This window comes from Buceros rhinoceros, unplaced genomic scaffold (genome assembly GCF_000710305.1).
Source record: "Buceros rhinoceros silvestris isolate BGI_N320 unplaced genomic scaffold, ASM71030v1 scaffold12525, whole genome shotgun sequence".
Taxonomy (NCBI): Eukaryota; Metazoa; Chordata; class Aves; order Bucerotiformes; family Bucerotidae; genus Buceros; species Buceros rhinoceros.
The window spans coordinates 62,009-82,118 of record NW_010411255.1 but is presented as its reverse complement, the minus strand read 5'-3'; the positions used below and the strand labels follow the sequence as shown (position 1 = coordinate 82,118).

At 47.8% G+C, this 20,110-nt stretch overlaps 1 protein-coding gene across 1 annotated transcript in view; it reads right to left on the bottom strand.

Annotated features, from left to right (window-relative positions):
• NOTCH2 (notch 2) overlaps positions 1-20,110 on the bottom strand; it is a gene marked incomplete at its 5' end in the record, with an annotated part of 74,808 nt that overhangs the window by 1,861 nt on the left and 52,837 nt on the right. Inside the window, 16 exons of the mRNA XM_010135946.1 lie at positions 2-9; positions 850-947; positions 1,439-1,586; positions 1,900-2,201; positions 6,481-6,649; positions 7,128-7,224; positions 7,818-8,028; positions 8,545-8,687; positions 8,935-9,282; positions 10,040-10,569; positions 11,114-11,226; positions 13,194-13,439; positions 15,468-15,600; positions 16,429-16,613; positions 17,084-17,237; positions 19,781-19,982. Coding sequence (XP_010134248.1) covers positions 2-9; positions 850-947; positions 1,439-1,586; positions 1,900-2,201; positions 6,481-6,649; positions 7,128-7,224; positions 7,818-8,028; positions 8,545-8,687; positions 8,935-9,282; positions 10,040-10,569; positions 11,114-11,226; positions 13,194-13,439; positions 15,468-15,600; positions 16,429-16,613; positions 17,084-17,237; positions 19,781-19,982 — 3,087 coding nt within the window. The remainder of the gene's footprint in view (position 1; positions 10-849; positions 948-1,438; positions 1,587-1,899; positions 2,202-6,480; positions 6,650-7,127; positions 7,225-7,817; positions 8,029-8,544; positions 8,688-8,934; positions 9,283-10,039; positions 10,570-11,113; positions 11,227-13,193; positions 13,440-15,467; positions 15,601-16,428; positions 16,614-17,083; positions 17,238-19,780; positions 19,983-20,110) is intronic.

Here is a 20,110-nt window from a genome sequence, read left to right as displayed (position 1 = left end):
CGTCTCTTCCTGAAAACAAAGAGTAAGTATTTTAGTGGCTTCACTGTGGGGGGGACTGACTTACAGCTAACAACCCCCTATGAGTGCGGCAACACCTGGGAGAAACACACGCCGTAGTAACTGTCTCCAAGAACAACCCCCCCCGAGAGGTGCCCGCAGGAAAAGGCAGATTACAGGAGGTGATTTCACACACACAGTGGAGCACACAGGCTAAACTATCCCACCAGAAAGCGCACTATTTGCCACGGGTCCTTGGGGGAACCGCCAAAGCACATGGTGCCTTCCTCCCGTTGTCCCCTGTGAGGGGGTGAAGAACTGCAGCTTGCTGGTAGCTCTAAAATCCACTGAGCAATATATAATTATCCCCCCAAAAAAGGCAGAGGAAAGAATCCAAGGACTAAGACACGGCAAAAACTAACAGTGAAGCTACAGGAGGTCTGCCCAGTGCAGACTGTCTCTCAAACAGTGGGGATTCTCCCACGTATCTACCCTGGAAATGTGACAGGATGTGACTGCTGCTGCGCTGCCAGAGCCCTGTCTCTGCTAACCAGAATCCAGCTGCTTGACACCAGCAGCACGGCACCCTGCTGCTCCCACACACCGCTGGCTGTGTACTGCACTCCTTTTCTGCAAGAGCAGCAGGACAGCGATGATGCCCAGGACTTGGCCAAGCAAGAGGGCTGCTCTCCCATGTCAGAAACCCTATAAGACATCCAGCACTTCAGGAGAGTTCCTGTCGCAGCCTGGGTCTGGAGGACCTGCACTGAGCACCCAGGTTAGAAAATCTGAACTAACTCTCTACCAACAGCAAAGAGATGCTTTGAGTTAGGAAGCACACCCGAACTGTACCTTGTTATCCTGCATGTCTCTGTTGGCTCCGTTTTTCAGCAGCACTAGTGTTGCTTCCACGTTGTTGACAGCAGCAGCCCAGTGGAGAGCAGATTTACCTGCCGGGAAAGCCAGCAGCTTCAGTTACAAACCCAGGGGCTATTTTCTAAAGCACCAAGATGGGCAGAGTACACTGAGGGAAGAAAGCTGCTGCAGTGTAGCTCACGGCACACGGACGTGTCCTGAAGCCACGGGAATCACCACACTGAGACATAACCCTGTGTTACCATACGGACTTCCAGCACTCGCTCTGGGGTTTTTTAATTTTTATTTTTTAAATAACCGATCCACAGAGCCATGTCTGCAGTCCAGAAAGTCTCAGCATATCCAACCACATGTTTTTTCTGCTTCCCTTCCAAGTGACTACCCAAGTCCCTGTGCAGCAGCCTGCAGGCTGTGGCTGCTGGCAGGACCTCTGCAGGAGAGCCTGGCGTCTGATTGAGCCACAGAATTTACGAGCAGCCCACACTCTGGGACAGCAGAAGCCCACCCCTCCTTGCTCGCACCATAGCAAATATATGCCCAGCCCAGCACGTCGCGTTCATGTTACCGTGGTCATCTACGGCGTTCACGTCCGCCTGGCAATTAATGAGCTCGGCCACCATCCCTTCCACAGCCAGACGAGCAGCCAGAATTAACGGGGTCGTTCCGTCATTCATTCGAGCATCCAAGTCTGTCACTCTGTTACGGATCAGGATCTGGGCAACAGGGGAAAGACAAGAGTGTTTCAATTCCGCCACAGACCAGAACTGAGCATTTGGCAGGAACTCAAGAGAAACTTTGTAATGAAAAAGCCTCCCAAGCGCTGAAACGCAAGGACCCGGATAACAGAGGCAAACGGACCAGATAAACACATGCCAGATGATTCACGCACGCTGAGCTCTTCAAGATGCGAACACCCGAGGGAAGTGGATGTAAACTTGGTTTTGTGAGTGAACAGAGCACAGCTTGGGCAGGCTCAGATAATCACAGAGCACAGCGACTCTCAAAGGGCTTCTTCGACTGCTGTACCTGGAAAACACCCTGGGCGTCAGCAGCCACCGCCGCGTGCAGGGGGGTCCGTCCCATGTTGTCCCGTGCATTCGCATCTGCACCAGCGTCCAGCAAACGTTTGGCAGCATCTGCTCTCGAGTAGCGGGCTGCTAAGTGCAGTGCCATCTCCCCAGTGCGGTCCGTTTGGGCCTGCAGGTTGGCACCTTGGTAGATCAAATCTGTTATTATATTTGCAGAGGAATCTTCTCCATCCTCATCATCCTCACTGATATCAGAGCTGCCCACACGCAGAGATGCCAACATAAGCGGAGTACATCCATCTGCAACAGAAGAGACGATATCACAGTAACCTGATGGTGACAGCAAAGGACAGGAAGCCCTCTCACAATCCCCTCCCCTTGAGCACCCTGGAGGTACTCAGACAATCTCATCAGTCACTTTAGCCCAGAGCTTTCTCGTCTTCAAGCCCAACAGAATTAGCGAGCTGGTTTCCTTCCAAACAGGACTTGAACACCTACTGTAACCGCAACAGAACTTCTCGAATAACTAAGATCATTATAAAACCAAAGACGTTTGCTGCTGAAGTGGAAAACTTCCCCAGAATGTAAAGGCGAGCTAAATTCCTGGAGAGAAGCAAGGGCTATAAAAACCCAAGACTCCGAATGACTAAACATAACTATTCACAGGGGTGTTCTATTCATACTCCTGGGGAAAAGAACAACTGACAGAGAAAAATTACTGGACAACGAGCCACCAACCATCAGTGGCGTTCTGCCGATACTAACCTGAAGAGAAATGCGGACAAAAGCCCTCGTATCTATTACACATGAAGGTCTTCACGACAAGGACTGTCAAGTTGTGTCAGTCAAGCACTCAGAGCTGAAAACCGCCCCAGGATGACGGCCTGAACCAACCGCATCGAGCTCCAGTAACGCCCATGACAGAGCCCCACACATCCACCCAACCAGGGGCCCCGAACTGCTCCCTGGATGAGCCTCCCTCTCTCTCTCTGCTCATCAGAGGGGTGGTCCGGGGAGACTAGCTCAGGCTGGTGATGGTTGGTAATACCCCTCTTGGTGCAGGGTAATTAAGATGTAGCACATCTCCACGTATTTTCAGCCACCCACCAAAAGCCAAATGCTTCACTTCCAGCAGACTCCGAACATTACAAGATATTCGCTACGCTTTCTTGCTGATTTTACTGCTTTTCTCCACGCACATCATAAGCACCTAGAAAGGAAGAGGGACTAAGGTGGCAGCAGGAATGAACCTCTCTGGGCTAAGCACCCCGCTGGAGCTCTGCAAAGGTGAACACAAACTTTGCTTCTCCAGTGCGGCTCACTAGCAGAAATTCAGGACAATCTTTCAACAACTGCCTGATTGGCTCCACGGACAAGCAGGAGACCTTCCTGGACCCGACGGACCACAGCCCCCCCGCCTGCATAGCTCTCAGTCTCAGCAGAAAGCTGAACAGCAGGATCAGGATTCTGTGCAGACAAACAGGCGGTGATCTCACATTGACAGGAACACACAGAGCGCCAGCGCCCTGCTCTCATTTCCCAGCTTCCGATCACCTAGGTTTTCTGACTCTCTATTTTAGGGCAGTTCCAAAACTTCATAAAAATCTACTGTTCTACCAGAAGGCCCAGTGTGGAGCAGGGGTGGAGGTGAGGGCTGTGGCCTCTAGGGCTGCTCCCCAGCCAGGCTTGCAGCAGCCATGCTCCTCCTAGTGGCTCACAAACCACAGGACACACGGGCTTCCACCCAGCCACCTTCTCAGGATTTGGACGGCAGCGAAAGTGTTGACGTATGGGCCTGGGTTCAGTTCCAAGATCCAGTCCTGTCTATAAACCCTTTTGTCTGCTGTCCAAGTCTATACCTCCTTTTGTGCTGCTCCCTCCCACTGCTGGCTCTGCGTCCTTGTCCCAAATGAACACTTCTCAGTATTCCGGTCAGGCTGTGGTCTCCTCCGTACTGCCCCGACACAAAGAGCACAGAGAAAGGAGCACAGAAAGGAGCTTTCCTTTCCTCCAGCACCAGATCCCTGGGAACACCGCTCACAGGAAAAGGTCTGGCTTGCTCAGGCACTGCAGTTGTCCTGGTCAGGTCATGCCCAGCTGCTCTACCGGGACACAGCTATAGCACGCACTAAATCCTTGGAAAAATTAGCAGACATCCTCCACAAAGTCTCTCGGGTTTGTGCAGCTTTTTCCAGGGCTTTCCAAGTTGGCCACACACGAGTAGTTTTACGAGGCTAGCAAAAAGCACATCCAGCTAGACTGTCACGATTAAGTGCTTGATGGACTACTAGAAAAAAAAGCAGCGTGGACACAATGTCTTTTTTCCTCCTTCCAGCTTGTTCTCCCAAATAGCTGCAAAAGAACCCAAAAGGCTCCAGCTGGAGGCAGACACACAGCATGGAAAATTCCAGTCTGCACCACTGAAGTTCTAGTAACTGAAAAAGAGGGGCATGTAATAGGGACAGTTAATCAGTTTTAATTATAGGTGGTGTTAGCAGTTATGCCTATAATTGCACTACCCTGGTCACACACTCACAATAATCCCAGTGAAAAGAATGTCCTCACCACTCCGGGGGACACAGAGAAAGAACAGCATGGGCAGACAAAGGTACTGGTGGCATTTTATAAAAGCTCTTCCGTTTGCTGTCTTTCAGGAAGACAGCCCCTGAATAAATGTAAAACTCGGAGTGAGATGGTAAAGCCAGAACGTCACCAGACAGCTGGGACATAGAGAACCCATCAGCAAAGTCTCCAGGCAATACTGGACCTCTTGGATCCTCCTTCACTTGAGAGACTGCAGCAGGTGCTGGATTAAGAGAGGGAACAATCCCTTGGTACACTGAGGCATTTGGATTTGCCTTCCTCTCTCTAGAAAAAAAGCCCTCTACTGTTCCACCTGCCACCTGGACCCATGGCCAGGATCTGACTCACCCGGCTCCAGCCCAGACACCTGCACCCAAGTCAGCCAGCCTTGACACCCTGTGTAATTAGGGGCAGCGAAGCATTATTGGATGTGAGCCATCCAGTCTTCAGGAGACTTCTGCCCAAGACAGATGAACTGCCTCTCAGAAGTGCCTGGTTTTCCCCTCTGCCTGCAAGGGAAGATGAAGGTGGCCAGGGCAGAGGAATAGCAACCTAACTGTGAGGAATCCTACTCCTCCTTACTAACCCATTACTTCAACATTTCTCAGACTTCTTAAACAGTTTCTTCCCCTAACAGCAAGTCAGCTGCTTGCTTCTGACGCCGCAGAGGGGGACAGTTTACAGCAGCTTGCTGCAAGCCTCACAGTTGCATCTGAATGGCAGGAAAGCAGCTCACAGATCAGTATTATTCTATTGCTATTGCTCGACAAAGCTTTGAGTGAAGGTGAAAATAAGCAGTCTGAAGTCTTAAGACTTAAGAATGTTGTTGCCTGCACTTGGAAAGCTTTCACCCTGTCACACAATTAGCAGCTTCAACAGGTGAAATAAAGAAAAGCTTAAATGTGGCAGAAACTGATGGTTTATGTTCTCACACTCATTACACACAGAAATCTCTCCTTCCCTGTGCTTTGCATTTAAGAGAGCTAATGGGTCAATGAGCAGAAAAGACAATAGAAGGGAACTGGGAGAACGGGTCCAGTCATCATTAAATTGCATGAAAATATTCCCACAAAACCAATAGAGAGCAGTTGCAGCAATTTCATCAGAACCACCTCTCCATATACGAACAAGAGCCATGCTTGCAGCATGTCCAGCCAGGATAAAGTTCTTAGTTAACTCTCTCCTCTCAGGAACTGGTTATGACCAGATGACCCACCCAGCCCCTTACCAGGTTACCCAGCCTTAGTGCTAAAGCAGCAGAGCATTCTTACTGCATCTAGTCATCTGAGAAAGAGAGCAAGCCTGTGTGGGCGTGCGTGCGCGGGAGAGAAGTTCCCTTCAAACTTCACCATTGAATCTTCAACGCTGATCAACTCACTGAATTCATAAACTGAGGATCTAAACTGGTGAATAAAACAAAAAATTAACTAACAGGCTTGCTAGGCTGCTGCTCTGCTCCCGCACAGTGTCTCACACGCTGCTGATCAGGGTATGCCAGAAGTCATCGTATTCAAAAGCAAAAGCCCACCCTTGCTTCCACCCCAGACAACAGACACCTCTGGTATAAACCCTGCTAAGCTGATCCTTAGCGAAGCCTGCCACACATCTCTGCGGTGACCCAGCTGGAGAAGCTGGGCGTTATTTCCGGCACAACTGTGTGTTCCAGATTTCTGTCACCATGGCATTCTGACATTATCTTTAAGGCGCGCATCGTTCTTTATAAAGGAGACCCTACAGCTGTGGTTCCTTCAGGTGCCTGCTAAGCGAACTCCTTTTCTCCCAGTTCCATGATATTCCATGCGCTACAGACCATGACCCCATCTCTCCAGCTTTCTTTTCTGGAGCACACGTGAGCTTTCCTGAAGTACCACGGAAGTTGTGCTGGTGTTCCTGTACAGTCCACGTGATTTTTAACCACTAGCAGTCCCAGCCACTGGAGATAGGGGAGGTCAGTGGCTGGCTGGCAGAACACAGGGACGTAACTCAGAGTACTGACCTGGCCCTCTGACATTGACGTCCAGAACATCCACTTCTTGATCTGCTTGAGGAGGTGTAAGGGCTAGTGACGTGCTCCCACAGACATCTGCTGCCTCCAGGTGCTGCTGCGTCCACTGGCGCTGATCTATCTGCTCGTCACCTTCCGCAAGCAACGCTTGATCCTCACTCTGAGCACAAGAAACAGGCAGCTGCTTCAAACTGCTCAAAGAGCGACCAAAGACACTGAAAGTGCTTGGGGTTTTCTTAGTTTTGTTTCTTTGGGTTTTTTGATGTAGCTGTTTGGTTTTTTATTTTGTTTTAAGCTAATGTTGGTCTCCATTTGCATCTGCTTGGCATTCTCAGCTTCCACACTCCCACCATATGTTATCAGGCCTGATCAGCGAGACATTACACCACCGTTAACCTTCTCTTCCCTTTGACGCAGCTAGGCCTGGGTAGGGAGGGGACACTGAACATCAGTCACCTGGTTTTTCCAGTGCCTGCAGTGGCAGCATTAACCTGAGGACTTGCTCCTCAGGAATCATTAGATTTCTATTACAAACCTTGAAGCAAAGGAAGGTTTCGAGCAAGGGAGATACTCATGCAGCTGTTTTCCTCACTAGCGGTTTCAGCATCAGGTGATATTCAAGTCTTGGAGCTCCTTACCTTTGCTTTCTTTGGCTGAGGTCCACCATCAACTGCCCAGTGTTCAGTTGGTCCGGAATCCGCCAGGTTCCCCTCTGGTATCTGGACTGACAGATTCCTAACAAACCAGGAGAACACATCACTTGCCAGGTGGACCAGGTGCTACTACTGCCACTTGTACTAGCCCGCAGAGACCAAGGCGGGGATGCTTGCACGTTTGGTAGCTTGCAGACAGAGGGACCAATAAATGAGAAATCTCAAGCAGCCAACAGTGGCATTAAAGCTATTTAGTACTGCAAGCTTGGTTGATTCAGTGGAAAGCCAAAACTGTGTAAATGGGATTTTTCTTTTGAAACTTTCCATTATTTCTGAGTCACATCTTTAACGCATTGTATTAAAAGTTTGTTGTCACCTATGAACCTAAAAATGCCTCACCTATTCCAGGAGGAAATGATGCAAACAGTACCCAACGGCTGAAAACTAAACATATGCAGAGGCATTTTATCTCGCTATTTTATAGATTACAGTCAATTAAAGTTCTTCTGCCCAAAACAGATGTATTAAAATTTAAATAATAGCCTAAGAAGTTCTAGCTTAAAGGCAGCTTTCTCTATGGAGTTTAGTGCCTTTAATGAGAGATTTACACACCACATTCTCAAAATCCTCTAATACACTCACAAACACACTGCCGCAGCCTAAACGCGAACTTACTTGAGTCCGACAGCATCTTCCCCAACTGGCTCTCTGCGCTTGTGGTTACTAGGATCCCTGCGCAGAATAAAGCCCTCTGGGAGCCACAGCGAACCATGTTTGCGCTTACGCTTTGCCATCATCACACCCAAGAGAAGGATTAAGAGGATGATCAAAGCTGCCACAGCAAGCAGGTAAAGCAACTGGGTCTTTGGTGGTAACAGGGGTTCACCTAAAAATGCCAGTAAAAATACAGTGAGATGACCACAGTACAGACGATGACCTTCAATCAGTGTAGAGAGAGCTGATTTACATCAAGATATGAGCACGACCCAACCCAGCCCAGCAGTGATACTACCAATCCAATATAAGGTTGCAGTCGAGCCTCAGACTGATGGAGAGGGAGCAGAACTCAAAGGGATTATGTACTGCCAGGGCAGAAAACATCCGGTAAACCAAGGAATACCCACCGCCCTTTCTCTCTACTGGCACCTTTTTCACTGAATTCGTAGCTTCGAGCATGACTAGGCTCCAAACTTCAGTGCCTGGCCTTACTAACCATACGTCCCCTCCGAGCAGAACCAGTGTATTGCACATACGCACTTCTACAACTGGGTACGAATACATTAGCTCCCAGAAATCATACTGAACAGCGAGACACACTGAGCCAATCAATAAGCCGAGCATGCAAGCCCAAGTTTGATGACCGCCTTCCTTCGCCAGCAATTTTCCCTCTGCAATTACTTACTTTGGACAGACACGAAAGGATAGGGCAACATGCCCTTGATGGCCTGAGCAGCCAAGAGAGCTGCAGCAGCTTCTGTGTTCTGAAAGCATTGCTCCGAATCCTCTGCACACTGACGGTTGTCGATCTCCAGGAACACCTTGGTGCTGCAGGGACACAGTAAAAGGGCACAGATGTCAGCGACAGGAACTTTTGCCAAAGCACTGGATTAAACTGCAGCCTTTTAAGTTAACCTTTCTACCCCAGCACCAAATTTGGCAGTTGCAATAGCTTCACATTTCCCCATAAAAAAAACCAGACTACAGCCCTTAGAAGGTCCAGAATGCCCCCAGCACCTATAAGTGAGAGCTATCAGCCTAAGAAGGCTGGAGGAACACAAAACTGTTCACTCACCCGATGACCTCTTGCTCTAGTTCTCTGTGCTTGCGAATGACCACAAGCGATCGCCGACTCCGTGCTGCCGATCTCTCCCCGTAGTATGGAAACACCATGGGGTTTCCCTGGGAGTCCAGCTTGATTCTCAGATTGGTGTGCAGGAGAGTTCCCAAAGTGCGCAAGAAGCTGCGAACATCATCCAGCAGCTCTTCGGGGGTTATCAAGACCACAATGATTAGGGTCCCCTCTGCCAGCTTCTCAGCTTTGTCACCAGCACAGTCCAGCCCGTCCCAGCCACACTCCTCGCTATTACAGCCCTGGTCACAGCGGCCATCTGCGTAGTGATCTGCACAATACTTGTCATACCTAGAACGGCGAAAGGGTTACAGGCAGCATGTAAGACATAGACATTCTGTGCAGCATACCTGTAGTCTAGGGGCCAGGGCCTTACACCCTCTTCATAACCATCTGAGGTAAAACATCACCCATATTCAGGATGTAACAAGAAGAAATATATCCCCAGGATGAGCTTGCACTCTGGCAGGGTGGGAGCAGGAAGCATAGAACACCAGTGGAAAAGAACTGCTTATTCCATTTACTAAGATAAAACTGTAACACCTCCTGGCTCACCAAGGCAGAATCATTACAGCAAAGCTGTAGCATTTATCACAAATAACTGAAGGGAAAGAAGTGCCACGACAAACGAGCTGGAAAACACATGCAGAGGTAGCAAATACATCTGGGAAAAAAATACAGGTACTGCTGGTATGGAGTGAAATGCAGGAGAGGAGGCAGGGCTATTAAAATCTAGTACAAGGTGAAATGGCTCCTATTTAAATTTCCACAGAAAGCAGGGCACAGCCATCAAGCAGGTTACCACAGCACTGTTGCTCAGGCTACCAACGGAGTTCACAGCACACACACCCCAGAACTTCCTTCCCAACGCACATGAAAAGTACTCAAAGCAGCAGAAGCTCCTTGAAGCCAAGCTTTCAGCAAGAACAAGGACCAGCAACAGAAACAACGGAAGAAAGCAGCAGGCGTGAAGCGGAACAGCTACGGAAAGCGCTAGCAGGAGATGTACTGGTGGCACAGAGAAACCCTTCTCAGGGTCAAGCCTTACTTGCAGATTTTGCTGCTTTGCTGACATTCAAAGTTGTCGAACAGGCACTCGGGTGTGTTGCAGAACTCGTCACACTGTCCATTGAAAAGCATCCAGCAGCGCAATGAAGAGGAGCAGTTGGCCCAGGGATCTTCCATTGTCAGGGAGCAGTCGCCTCCATCCCACTGGCAGGCGTGAGTGTTACAGTCTTCATCACAATAGCCATCCCTTGCTTTTTCTGCACACTGGGAATCCAAACACCCTCGGGGCTCCGGGCTGAAAGTTACGGGCTGTTCGCACTGGCTGCCTTGGGTGTGAACAGGGCACTGGCAGTAATAGTAAGGGGGCTGAGAATGAGGGTGGCAGCTTCCACCATTCTGGCAGGGGGCACTGGCACAAGCCGTGTGTGTCTGACACTCCTCTCCCGCAGACAGCCTGGGGCAATAGCACCGTGGACCAGAAGACGTCTGGATGCACTGCTCTCCCTTCTTGCATTTCACTTGTCCACAAGTACTGTGGCTGCTGAACTCACATTTCGCTCCAGAATAACCCTACGGGGGACAAAAAAGCAAAACAACCAGACTCACAAACTTATTCTTCAATGTTCCAAGGGCTAGAGGCAAGGTGTCACGTGCAAACTCTTGCTGCCCTGTAACTCCTCTAGCCTCACTGCAGGAGCTATGATGTTCCAGATCTAGTCTCAGGGATAGCCTAGGAACTTACGAGGCTCCGTTACAATTTGAAATGGGCTTAGAAGACCCGTGAACAAAGGGCATCTTGCAGTAAGTGCTGAGAGCACAGGGTAGCAAGAAAATATTGTCAAAATGTAATGCTAGGTTTAAGAGAGAAAAGTCAGCTATCCTGCCTTGAAAGCAGAATTGTTTGGGGCAACAACAGGCAGCACCTCTCTTCTAGAGCACCTGGAAGCCCCAGGTTTCCCAGCTAAGTAGATCAACTAAAGGATGTGAGCAAAGGACAGAGCTCCGCAACAGAAAAGATAACCTTCATCTACAGTGGACCAGTGGAACTAATGGACGGTACCCAGAGAACTCGACAGCTGAGGCAGGCAAGCCAGTTTCAGGACACGGTGCTTACCGGAGGGCACTGGCAGATGAAGCCATCCGGCATGTTGCTGGCAACAGCACAGGTTCCTCCGTTCTGACAAGGCTTCCGGGGACACACATCTATGACACTCTCACAGTGACGACCTGAGAGATGTAGACACGTGGGGAGAAGAGAGCAGAGAAACGGGTGTGAGTGCACATCAAAAAGCCATCACAAAGCAAACCACTCCAACGAACAGTCAACGAGCCAAATGCTCCAGCGAGACCTTCCCCTCAGAACAGGTAGGGAGTATCTCTTCAGGTAACACACACTCCTTGAGTAGCAGTGGAGGAAGGCACAACTCAGAATCCACAACGTGTGTTTGGAGACAGCTCATCTTGCTGCCGCCTCAAGAATGTGTGCAACCCAGCAGGAAGATGGAATTTGCTGCTGTCACCCCAAAGTCAGCCAGGCACAGAGGCCCAAAGGTGCCGTACCACACCAATTCGGGAGTTCCTAAGACTTCTTCACTTTCTGGGAAATGCTCAGTCAGTCGAAAAGCAAATCACTCTCTAACCACGAATGAACAACCGGATGCAACCTGAGCGAATAGTACAAGCGAGCAGACTCTCCTCAGACTCATCAGCTAGACAGAGATCTTCCGGCACTGACTAGCATTTACAGCAGCTCCCAGAGCCAAGCTCTCACACCAGACTTTAAAAAGAAGAGGATGACCTAAGCATGACTTGGACCCCCTAGGAAAACATTAATAGAAGTCTCCACATATGTGCAGCCAAGACTCCCTGCTCGCAGACAGGAGCAGACAGGGCAGGATGGCCCATGGAGTCCTGGCATCCTATCACAAACCACAGCAAAGCCGCCCTGTCCCCTCCCAGGCAGCAGGGTCAATGTGGAATGCACAGAAGAAGAACAGCTCAAGGAAGAAGCGCACTCCCCCTCTGTGCCTAACATTTCCAGACAGATTTCATGTCTGAGACACAGCAGCTCTCCCTGCTCCTCTGAGTGCAGCAGGTCTGTGCTCCCCACGCTGCAAGTTCCAGCAGCCCTTCCATGAGAGCCAGAAGCAACATGAGGCATAATTCATAAAAGCAAGCTTAACAGATGGGTTAAACAGAAACCTCTCTGATGACCTGCACTGGTGCCCCACTAGTTACCCTGGCTCCATTTCCCTCCCACATTGCTCTTTTAGAACTACTTCTGTCAGGCTAGGTAAGGCACTCAAAAACTTCGACACGAATTCTTCATGTGTACGTCTTTGTGGTCTCTCTGCACCTGACAATCACAAATTTAATGGAAAACCACAGCATCTTTAAATTTTAAGAAAAAAAAGTAAAAACTACTGGTAAAGCATGCAGAGAAGGTCATGGTAGGCAGCGAAAGCGAAAGGTTTTAACAGGAGAAAAACGAACACGTAAGAAGTTAAACTGAGATGCAAACTGGAAAGTTGAAAGTTAAAACACATCTGGAGACTATTAGCCCAAACTTATGCCCAGTGGGAGGCAGAAAGCAGAATAGCAGCAATGCTAACAAAGAAGAGATCTAGAGAGAGTGAGACATAAGCTTGCGCAGCGTGAAATTCTTGCAGAGTCGTGATTCAGTGTTGGATTGTGGAAGGATCACATCGCTGAGCGAGGAATGCACAGTCTGCCTGTGCACAGAGTATTCCATCCTGAACACAGCACCAGTGTAAGGAAGAAACGGAGAGAGGAGCAGAAAAGGAGCCCAAAAGCCAATTATGGACACCATAACACGGAGTTATAGAAAAAATTCTTAGGCTGCCTTGTAAAAGGAAAAGCCATGGAGAAGCCAACACATGAACAGTTACACTTCCAATATTAAAAATGTGGAATTATGAAGGAGAGAGAGGTACTAAAGGAAAAAAAATCCTGGCAGCCAAACGTCTCAGGAGACTCCTCTGTCTGAGGTAGCTCTGCAAGCCACATTTCTCTGAAGGTTTAAAAGAAAGCTTGCTTTAAGAACTGAGACACGGTGTAGGGCAACGGTCAGATATTGTAAGGGGAAGTGACTAAACATGACTGTTGGAAAGGGAAAGAACGACCATTTTTCACGATTCCACCCTGAAATTGTGAGCGTGTTTAGCACTACTCACCGGTAAAAGCACTACGACAGACGCAAGTGTAATCGTTTATCAGCTGAACACAGTCCAGACTTCCACGAGGGTTACAAGGATTAGAGAGGCACTCGTTGATATCTCCCTCGCATCGCTCGCCTGCAAAGCCTGGCAGACAAAGGCAGCTGTAGCCCCCGATCTGGTCGATGCACTGCCCTCCGTTAAAGCAGCGGTGTACTCCTGAGTCCGAAACACAGTCGTCGACGTTCTCCTCACAGGTACGGCCTGCCAAGACAGTAAAAAGAAATCATTTGAGGATATGGTGTCACAGCCTCACTTCCTGCACTGCTCGTCAAGTGTTAAGACCACGTCACACGCAGTCGCAGATATGAGCAGGTAAAGATCCCAGCTTCATGAACTTCACACTCGCTGCGGACAGCCAGCCTCAGAGCAGACCGAGGGAGCACGGGGGTTGGGTCCAGGTTGTTCTCAACAGTAGGTCATACTGGTATTTAGCAGCTTTCATGCTTGACTTATTTAAGGGCATAATTAAAAACATAAAACCAAAAAAGATGCACTCAATTTAGCCTTGCGACCCAACACGGCCGGAGAGCTCTGCGCTGCCCTTGCAAGGCTGCGAGCTTCCCACCGCTCATTTAAGCCAGTGGTAACCCTGAGACTTGGCGAAGAGCGTTTGTAGCAAGAGCATTATAACAAGCAACAACCAACCAAGAGAAAAGCAACTCAGAGAAGAGATGCCTGGCCAGCACGCCACTTCTGGTTTGACTTCTCGGGACCCACGGTGAACACTCAGCACCGGCTAGGGAGGGCAGTTTCTCCCTCCCACTATGGGGTTCCCTTTTAAGGGACAATGTCTGGTACCGGTTTTGCCTCCAGCACAAGTGCAGCAGATAAAAGCAGGCAGAGCAGGTGAGTGGAGGAAGCGGTTTTGCCTGATATTACAGTTGATTCACCTGGAGCAAGTCAAGTCATTCACCTAAACACAGAGGATGCTTGCACTGACATCAGTCAAGTATTAATTTCACACTGCGCCAGGGACAACAGCTAAGTCTTAATATCGTAAGTAATTGTATTGACCTTCTCTAATTCCTTTCATTTAAAAAAATATAAATTGTCACATCCAAAAAGTAATTCATCTCAACAAATACAGACTGAGGAGCTAAAGGCAATACATTCAGAACCGGGGTGGGTGGTTTAGTGCACACAGAAATTCAGGCAATGCAGAAGCTGGTACATAAACACACACTTTGATGAAGAGGCACAAGAAGGAATTTTTTTTTTTAATTGGAGGACCAAATTAGGAGCAATACATTGCTAAGCAATGATTTACGATGAAATAAACACTTATCCAGACTGGGGAGATGTGCTGACAGCCACACTAATGTGAATGAACTGGTAATATGCATGGGCAGGAGGCAAGTATATAAGATTATTTTATAATTTAAATTTACTTTATGAACCAAGGATTTAGTTGTATCTGACAACACACCTGGGGATTTTGACTACACTGAGATGACACACTTCAGAAAGGAAAATTAAGTTCAGAGGAACGTAAGATCTTTAACTGACTTGAGAAATAAATCCAAGGACAGACGACAAGTGAGAAAGCATTCACTGGTGGGTTCAAGCACGCAGTCCTGAGTATTTCCAAAGAGAGAAGTCAGGGCCATCAGGTCAGATATAACAGGGAGGTGAGCTTTCAAGAAACACGACCACTCAAAAGGCTGTGGAATTGTAATTACTGAAAAGCACCATTATGTAACTGGATTTTGCTTTTTAAATAAAGAGCTTTTGATAAAAGAGCTCAAATTTGATGAAACAGTTTAAGCTAGCCTAGGGGCACTGAACTTCTTTTCCACAAAAGACTCCAGCACAGAGGACAACCCAGGGCCAAAAGGTTAACAAGTAAAGGACACTGAAAACTATGCAAGAACTAAGCAAGTTTTCTGTGTATTTCACAGCATTCTTAGCCAAAAAGAAACCTTGGATGAACCACATCAAAACAGAGAGGGTTGGGAGAGACCTCAATGGTAATCTTGCCCGTCCCCGTTGGTAAAGACAGATCGTACATTGCAAAAGGACTCTGTCATGACCCATTCCTTTAAAAGAAGAAGAAGAAAAAAAGCAGCATTTATTTTTAAAGAGAAAATATGCATCTCAAGGGATTCAGTGCACTTTGGGAACATTCTTCAAAGAAAATGGCACATTCCCTTTAGACTCTGCGTCATGAAACCAGCAGCCTGAAAAGAAAATTCACTCTTGCGACATTCAGTTAATCGCTGAGCTTCGTACCCCGAGTTCCTGGCGGGCAGGAGCACCTGAAGCGACCGATGAGATCTATACACGTTCCTCCGTTGCGGCAGGGCTGAAACTGGCATTCATCCACTTCGTATTCGCAGTTCACCCCCTGGTAGCCAGGCACACACTGCCGGTACAGAAACAAGTGTGAATAGTCTCCTAATGGACACGCTAGAGAAGAAAGGCTAACCCAGACCAAACGAGCCCTCCAGGGGACAGGTTATGACTGCCTTCGTAGCTGCACAACTGCAAGCGAGTTGGAGGGCTGCACAGCCAGCCAGCTTCAGCACATGGCGACGGCGTGTGACTACTCGACAACACGCTGGGTGTTTGAGTATGAGCGTCTTTATTCCCGCAAAACATAGTGATCAAATCCTGAAACCGGTTAGCACCGGGACTGGCTTCGTAATTTTGGCTTAGGGTTTATATCAAATTCAGACTTCTCTGGACACGGGTTTCCAGAGTATTCTACCACTCTGAAAAGCTTAGGAAGGTTGAAGTATGATAATGTCAGTCTACACTGCTCTCTGCATCAGCTGCAGGAAACACAAAGCAGAGGAAGGCACCTCCCACACCAAGAGGGATACTTTGCCCATCCGATAGGGAGAATAAAACATTCCGTTAATGTATCCTACATACATTTTCATAGAACCCAAACCGCGGGCAAAAAAATCTGTCAAGAACTCCATCTCCAAAGAGGCAAGGAGTTCAAACAGCCATCAGCCACACCTTCTTATGATCACGCCTCTAATTCAATCCTGAAAGCCTCTCAGGAGCACTGCTTCGATCACAGCTAAATTAAAAATTCTTTCCAGGTGCAGGCTGCTTTCATCCTCTCTTTGAAGCTACTCTACCACTTGCACATGTTTCTGATTTCTTTTGGGCTCCTTGCACTACAATGCTCTAAATATTTAGCCCTCCTCCTTCTCCTACTAAAGCCCTGACTGTGCATTACCTCGCACTGGTATCCACCCAGGTGATCCCGGCAGGTCGCGCCGTTCTGGCAGGGGCTGGAGTCGCACTCATCCAGCTGCACCTCGCAGTAACTGCCAGTGTAACCCACCTGGCACTGACAGTGGTGCGTGTTTCCAACGTTGAGGCAATGACCAGAGTGCTGGCACAACTGGTCCACTGTGACTCCTGAAACAAAGACAAATCAAGTGAATGACCGCATACACATCTGAAGTACCACTGCTGCAGTACAAAGGTTCAACGTTTGTAACTAGAACGTCTGCAGAAGGTATGGGAGCTTGACACCCTTCTCCTCTGACACTGAATCTGCTTGTTTGGATTTCCTGGACTGAAAATGGCATATGTAAAACAGCATTACTGAAACTCTGAGACTCCGTAAAACACTCAATTCTTTTTTTCTAATATTTCTATGGTAGAAGCTAGCTTCTTACATCAGGGAGAGCCACAAAAGCCTCAACTCCCAAATCCAACCTTGCAGAGAGTTCTTTCAGCTTAGCAGTGATCATGATCAACCACCTAGAGGCAACTCTCTGGGATTTCCAATGCACGCTGCATTCACAGGCACATGGGGAAAGGAGACGCGGGTTAACGATGCAGGGGAAGTGCTTTCACTTAAAGCACAGAAGATGCTTATCTACCTCTTTGTGAAGCTGCCACTTGACATGAGACATTGGGCACGTCGCAGTAAGCACCAGTCCACCCAGGTGGGCAGACACATCGAGTGTGGGCTCCGCTCTGGACACACGTGCCTTTGTTCTTACAGGGAGACTTCCTGCACAGATCCATGAGTGACTGGAGAGAAAAAGAACACCACATGATATACGGCAAGCGTGGCAGGATACACTACTTGGAGCACAAGTTCAAGAAGGGAAGAAAGGAAGCTCTGCAAAAGCAGTTCCATGCGGCACTGGGAAGAAAAGGACAGTACTTCCCAAGTCTAGGCCAGGTGCTCCACCAAGAGCTCTTGTGCCCAGGAGAGTGCAGAGGTACACAGATGTAAACCCCAGATGGCAGCACCATTCCAAGAGTAAGCTGATCCCCACACCTTGTATGCAGAGGGATCTTCATCTGGCTGGGCTTGAGGAAAATCGGTTTTAACTCAGACTAGGCTTCTAGCTCCACATTAGTAGGAGGCTTCCAGCTACCAACAGTAGCAGGAGCCCCTTTCTCTACCAGCCTCCCGCCACCGTCACTGCTTTTTGAGAATGACAGATGTGTTCCACATTTGGAGGTTTGCTCTTCCTTTTTGTCATCAGCTCACCGTGCCTGCTTTTGGCCCTAGCTGCTCTAATACGGCCTCCCTGAGTTTTCCTGTCTTCTGAGATTCAGCTAAAACCCCACAACTGGTTTATGAATGAAGATGGGTCAAAGAATATCACTTTTCTTGATTCCTTATATAAAAACCAGTTTCCAAACAGAGACTAAAACTCTGTAAACCAGCATATGAAAGAGTGAGGACCCAAAATAACTGCCTGACCTAATACAAACCAGCCACTAACCATCATTTCCTTTTGAGAGCTTAGTCTTCAAAGGAATACAGCTATTTGATGGATTTCAAGCTGACTTGAGGGAAGGATGTGTTTTTTTTTTTTTTAAACACGAGTAGTACCGAATTTTGGCTGAGAAATGCAATTGCAGAAAGTTCTGCTTTTCAGATGCAAACTGTCTCCTCACAAAGATTAAAGTAGAAAAATCTGTGCTTTCTCAGGCGACCCAAAAGAAGCTTGGAATTAAGTTTTATCACATGTAGTTGAGCGTGAAGAAGAAAAACAGCAAGCGAGAGGCTTCTGCATTTGTAATGAGAGCTGACTGTTTTACATGCAAATTCTATAACTTATGAATCATTGTCTGATTTTGCACTCCTTATTTAGCTTTGCTAATTAGGTCAAGCCAGTTTACCACTAAGACAAGAACTACAGTGTAGCTGTAATCTATAAATCTCTCCAATACCCCTCTGAATAGTACTTGGAGATTTAGAAAGTTCTGATTCCTTGTATAAAATGAGTAATACATTACGATCAAGCTCCTCTGAGCATTAAGCAGACTTTCTGAGAATCCCCAACATTTAATTTGGGGACAGGAACATTAATCCTTTTCTCAAGTGAAAACAAAGCCAGCACAACAGAAGAGGAACTGCTGAACTTCACAGCACTTTACGATCCCCCTCAATGCCAATTCTCCTGATGATGTTTAAGTGGTGTGCCCAGCATGCATAATTAGGGTAGCAGAAGGTTTGCTTTTTTAGATCACTTCATTACTTTGCATTCGCTTCCTCCATTAGCAGTACCTAGCAGCAGACCTGACCATTTCATGTCTAGCAACGTACTTCTGGACAAGCACCTCCCCCCGCCACTAAAACGCCGCTTAACACCCACTGCTTTACAAAGACACCCTGGCACGAAAGAGAGTTGCAAAATTCTGACACAACTCTGGTGTTTTCCAGTAGTTTAAGAAATGCACGATTATTTTTTTTAATGGCAGCACTCAGATTGCTTATGAAAGAAGCCAGTATAGTGTTTACTGTTCCAAAACTAGAAATAGTCTTAAATTGTTCTTGATGTTTTGATAGGCATAGAATAAAAAGAAAAAAACCCCTCCTGATTTAAAAAAATTAAATCCTCATTCTGTTTCCACTGTGATATGCCAAGTTTGAAGTTTTTAATAGGTACTAGTGAGTCATTTATAGTACAGGCTTGCAGCTCCTATGCTCATCTGTGGAAAACTGTAAACTGCCTGAACTTAAGTCCGCAAGCAAGGACAGAGCTTTTTACTGAGGTTGTGAACAGGACAATCACCGCAGTTGCTGCCCCAAAACATTTTCAGGCTTCTTATGGAAAAAAACCTACAATGAACCCGGAATAACTATCCTTTCCCTTAAAAAAAAAAACCAGTTAAATCACATCCTAAGACTCAGACTGATATTCTGCTTTTTGGAGTGTGTCATTCATTTTTTTTAAACACGGGACTCTGCCTTCAATCGGGACAATTTTATGCTTCAAACGAAATGCAGCCATTTTCAAAGCTAACAGCTGCTTTTCATTTAAGAGGAAAACTAACCTAGAAAGTTCCAGCGACACCTGTCCTCATGAACAACCAAGCATGCTTCTCCTCCTTGCAAGCAGACACTTCGGATTTCCAGAGTTTTGCACAGGGGCACCTGCTCTGTCAGACAGAGGCACTGGACGTACTTTTACCAGGGCTAACGGGTCAGTCACTTCTTACAGAACTGAAGGAACAAGACTGCCATGTCTGGTGGTACCTCACATCTAACTGGGTCACTTCTGCTGCTGGACAGGTCAAACCCTGTGCAAAACGGGCGAGGAAATGTCACCCACCTGACAGTTCTTCCCCGTATAACCCAAAGGACATATACATCGGTATGTGCCCAGGCTGTCCACACAGGAGCCTTTGTTCCAGCAAGGATGCGAATCGCACTCATTGATTTCCGTGAGGCAGAAGGGTCCTGTAAACCCCACCGGACACTGGCAGGTAAAGGAGTTGATCCCGTCCACACAAGTACCTCCATTGAAACAGGAGCTGCAAGAGAGCGAGAACAAAAGGCAAGCTGAGACAAAATGCAATTAGCTCACAGTCAAAACAGCACGAAAACGTTACTGAAATGAGAGAAAACCAGATTACAGCATCTTCTGACCACTGGTACATTC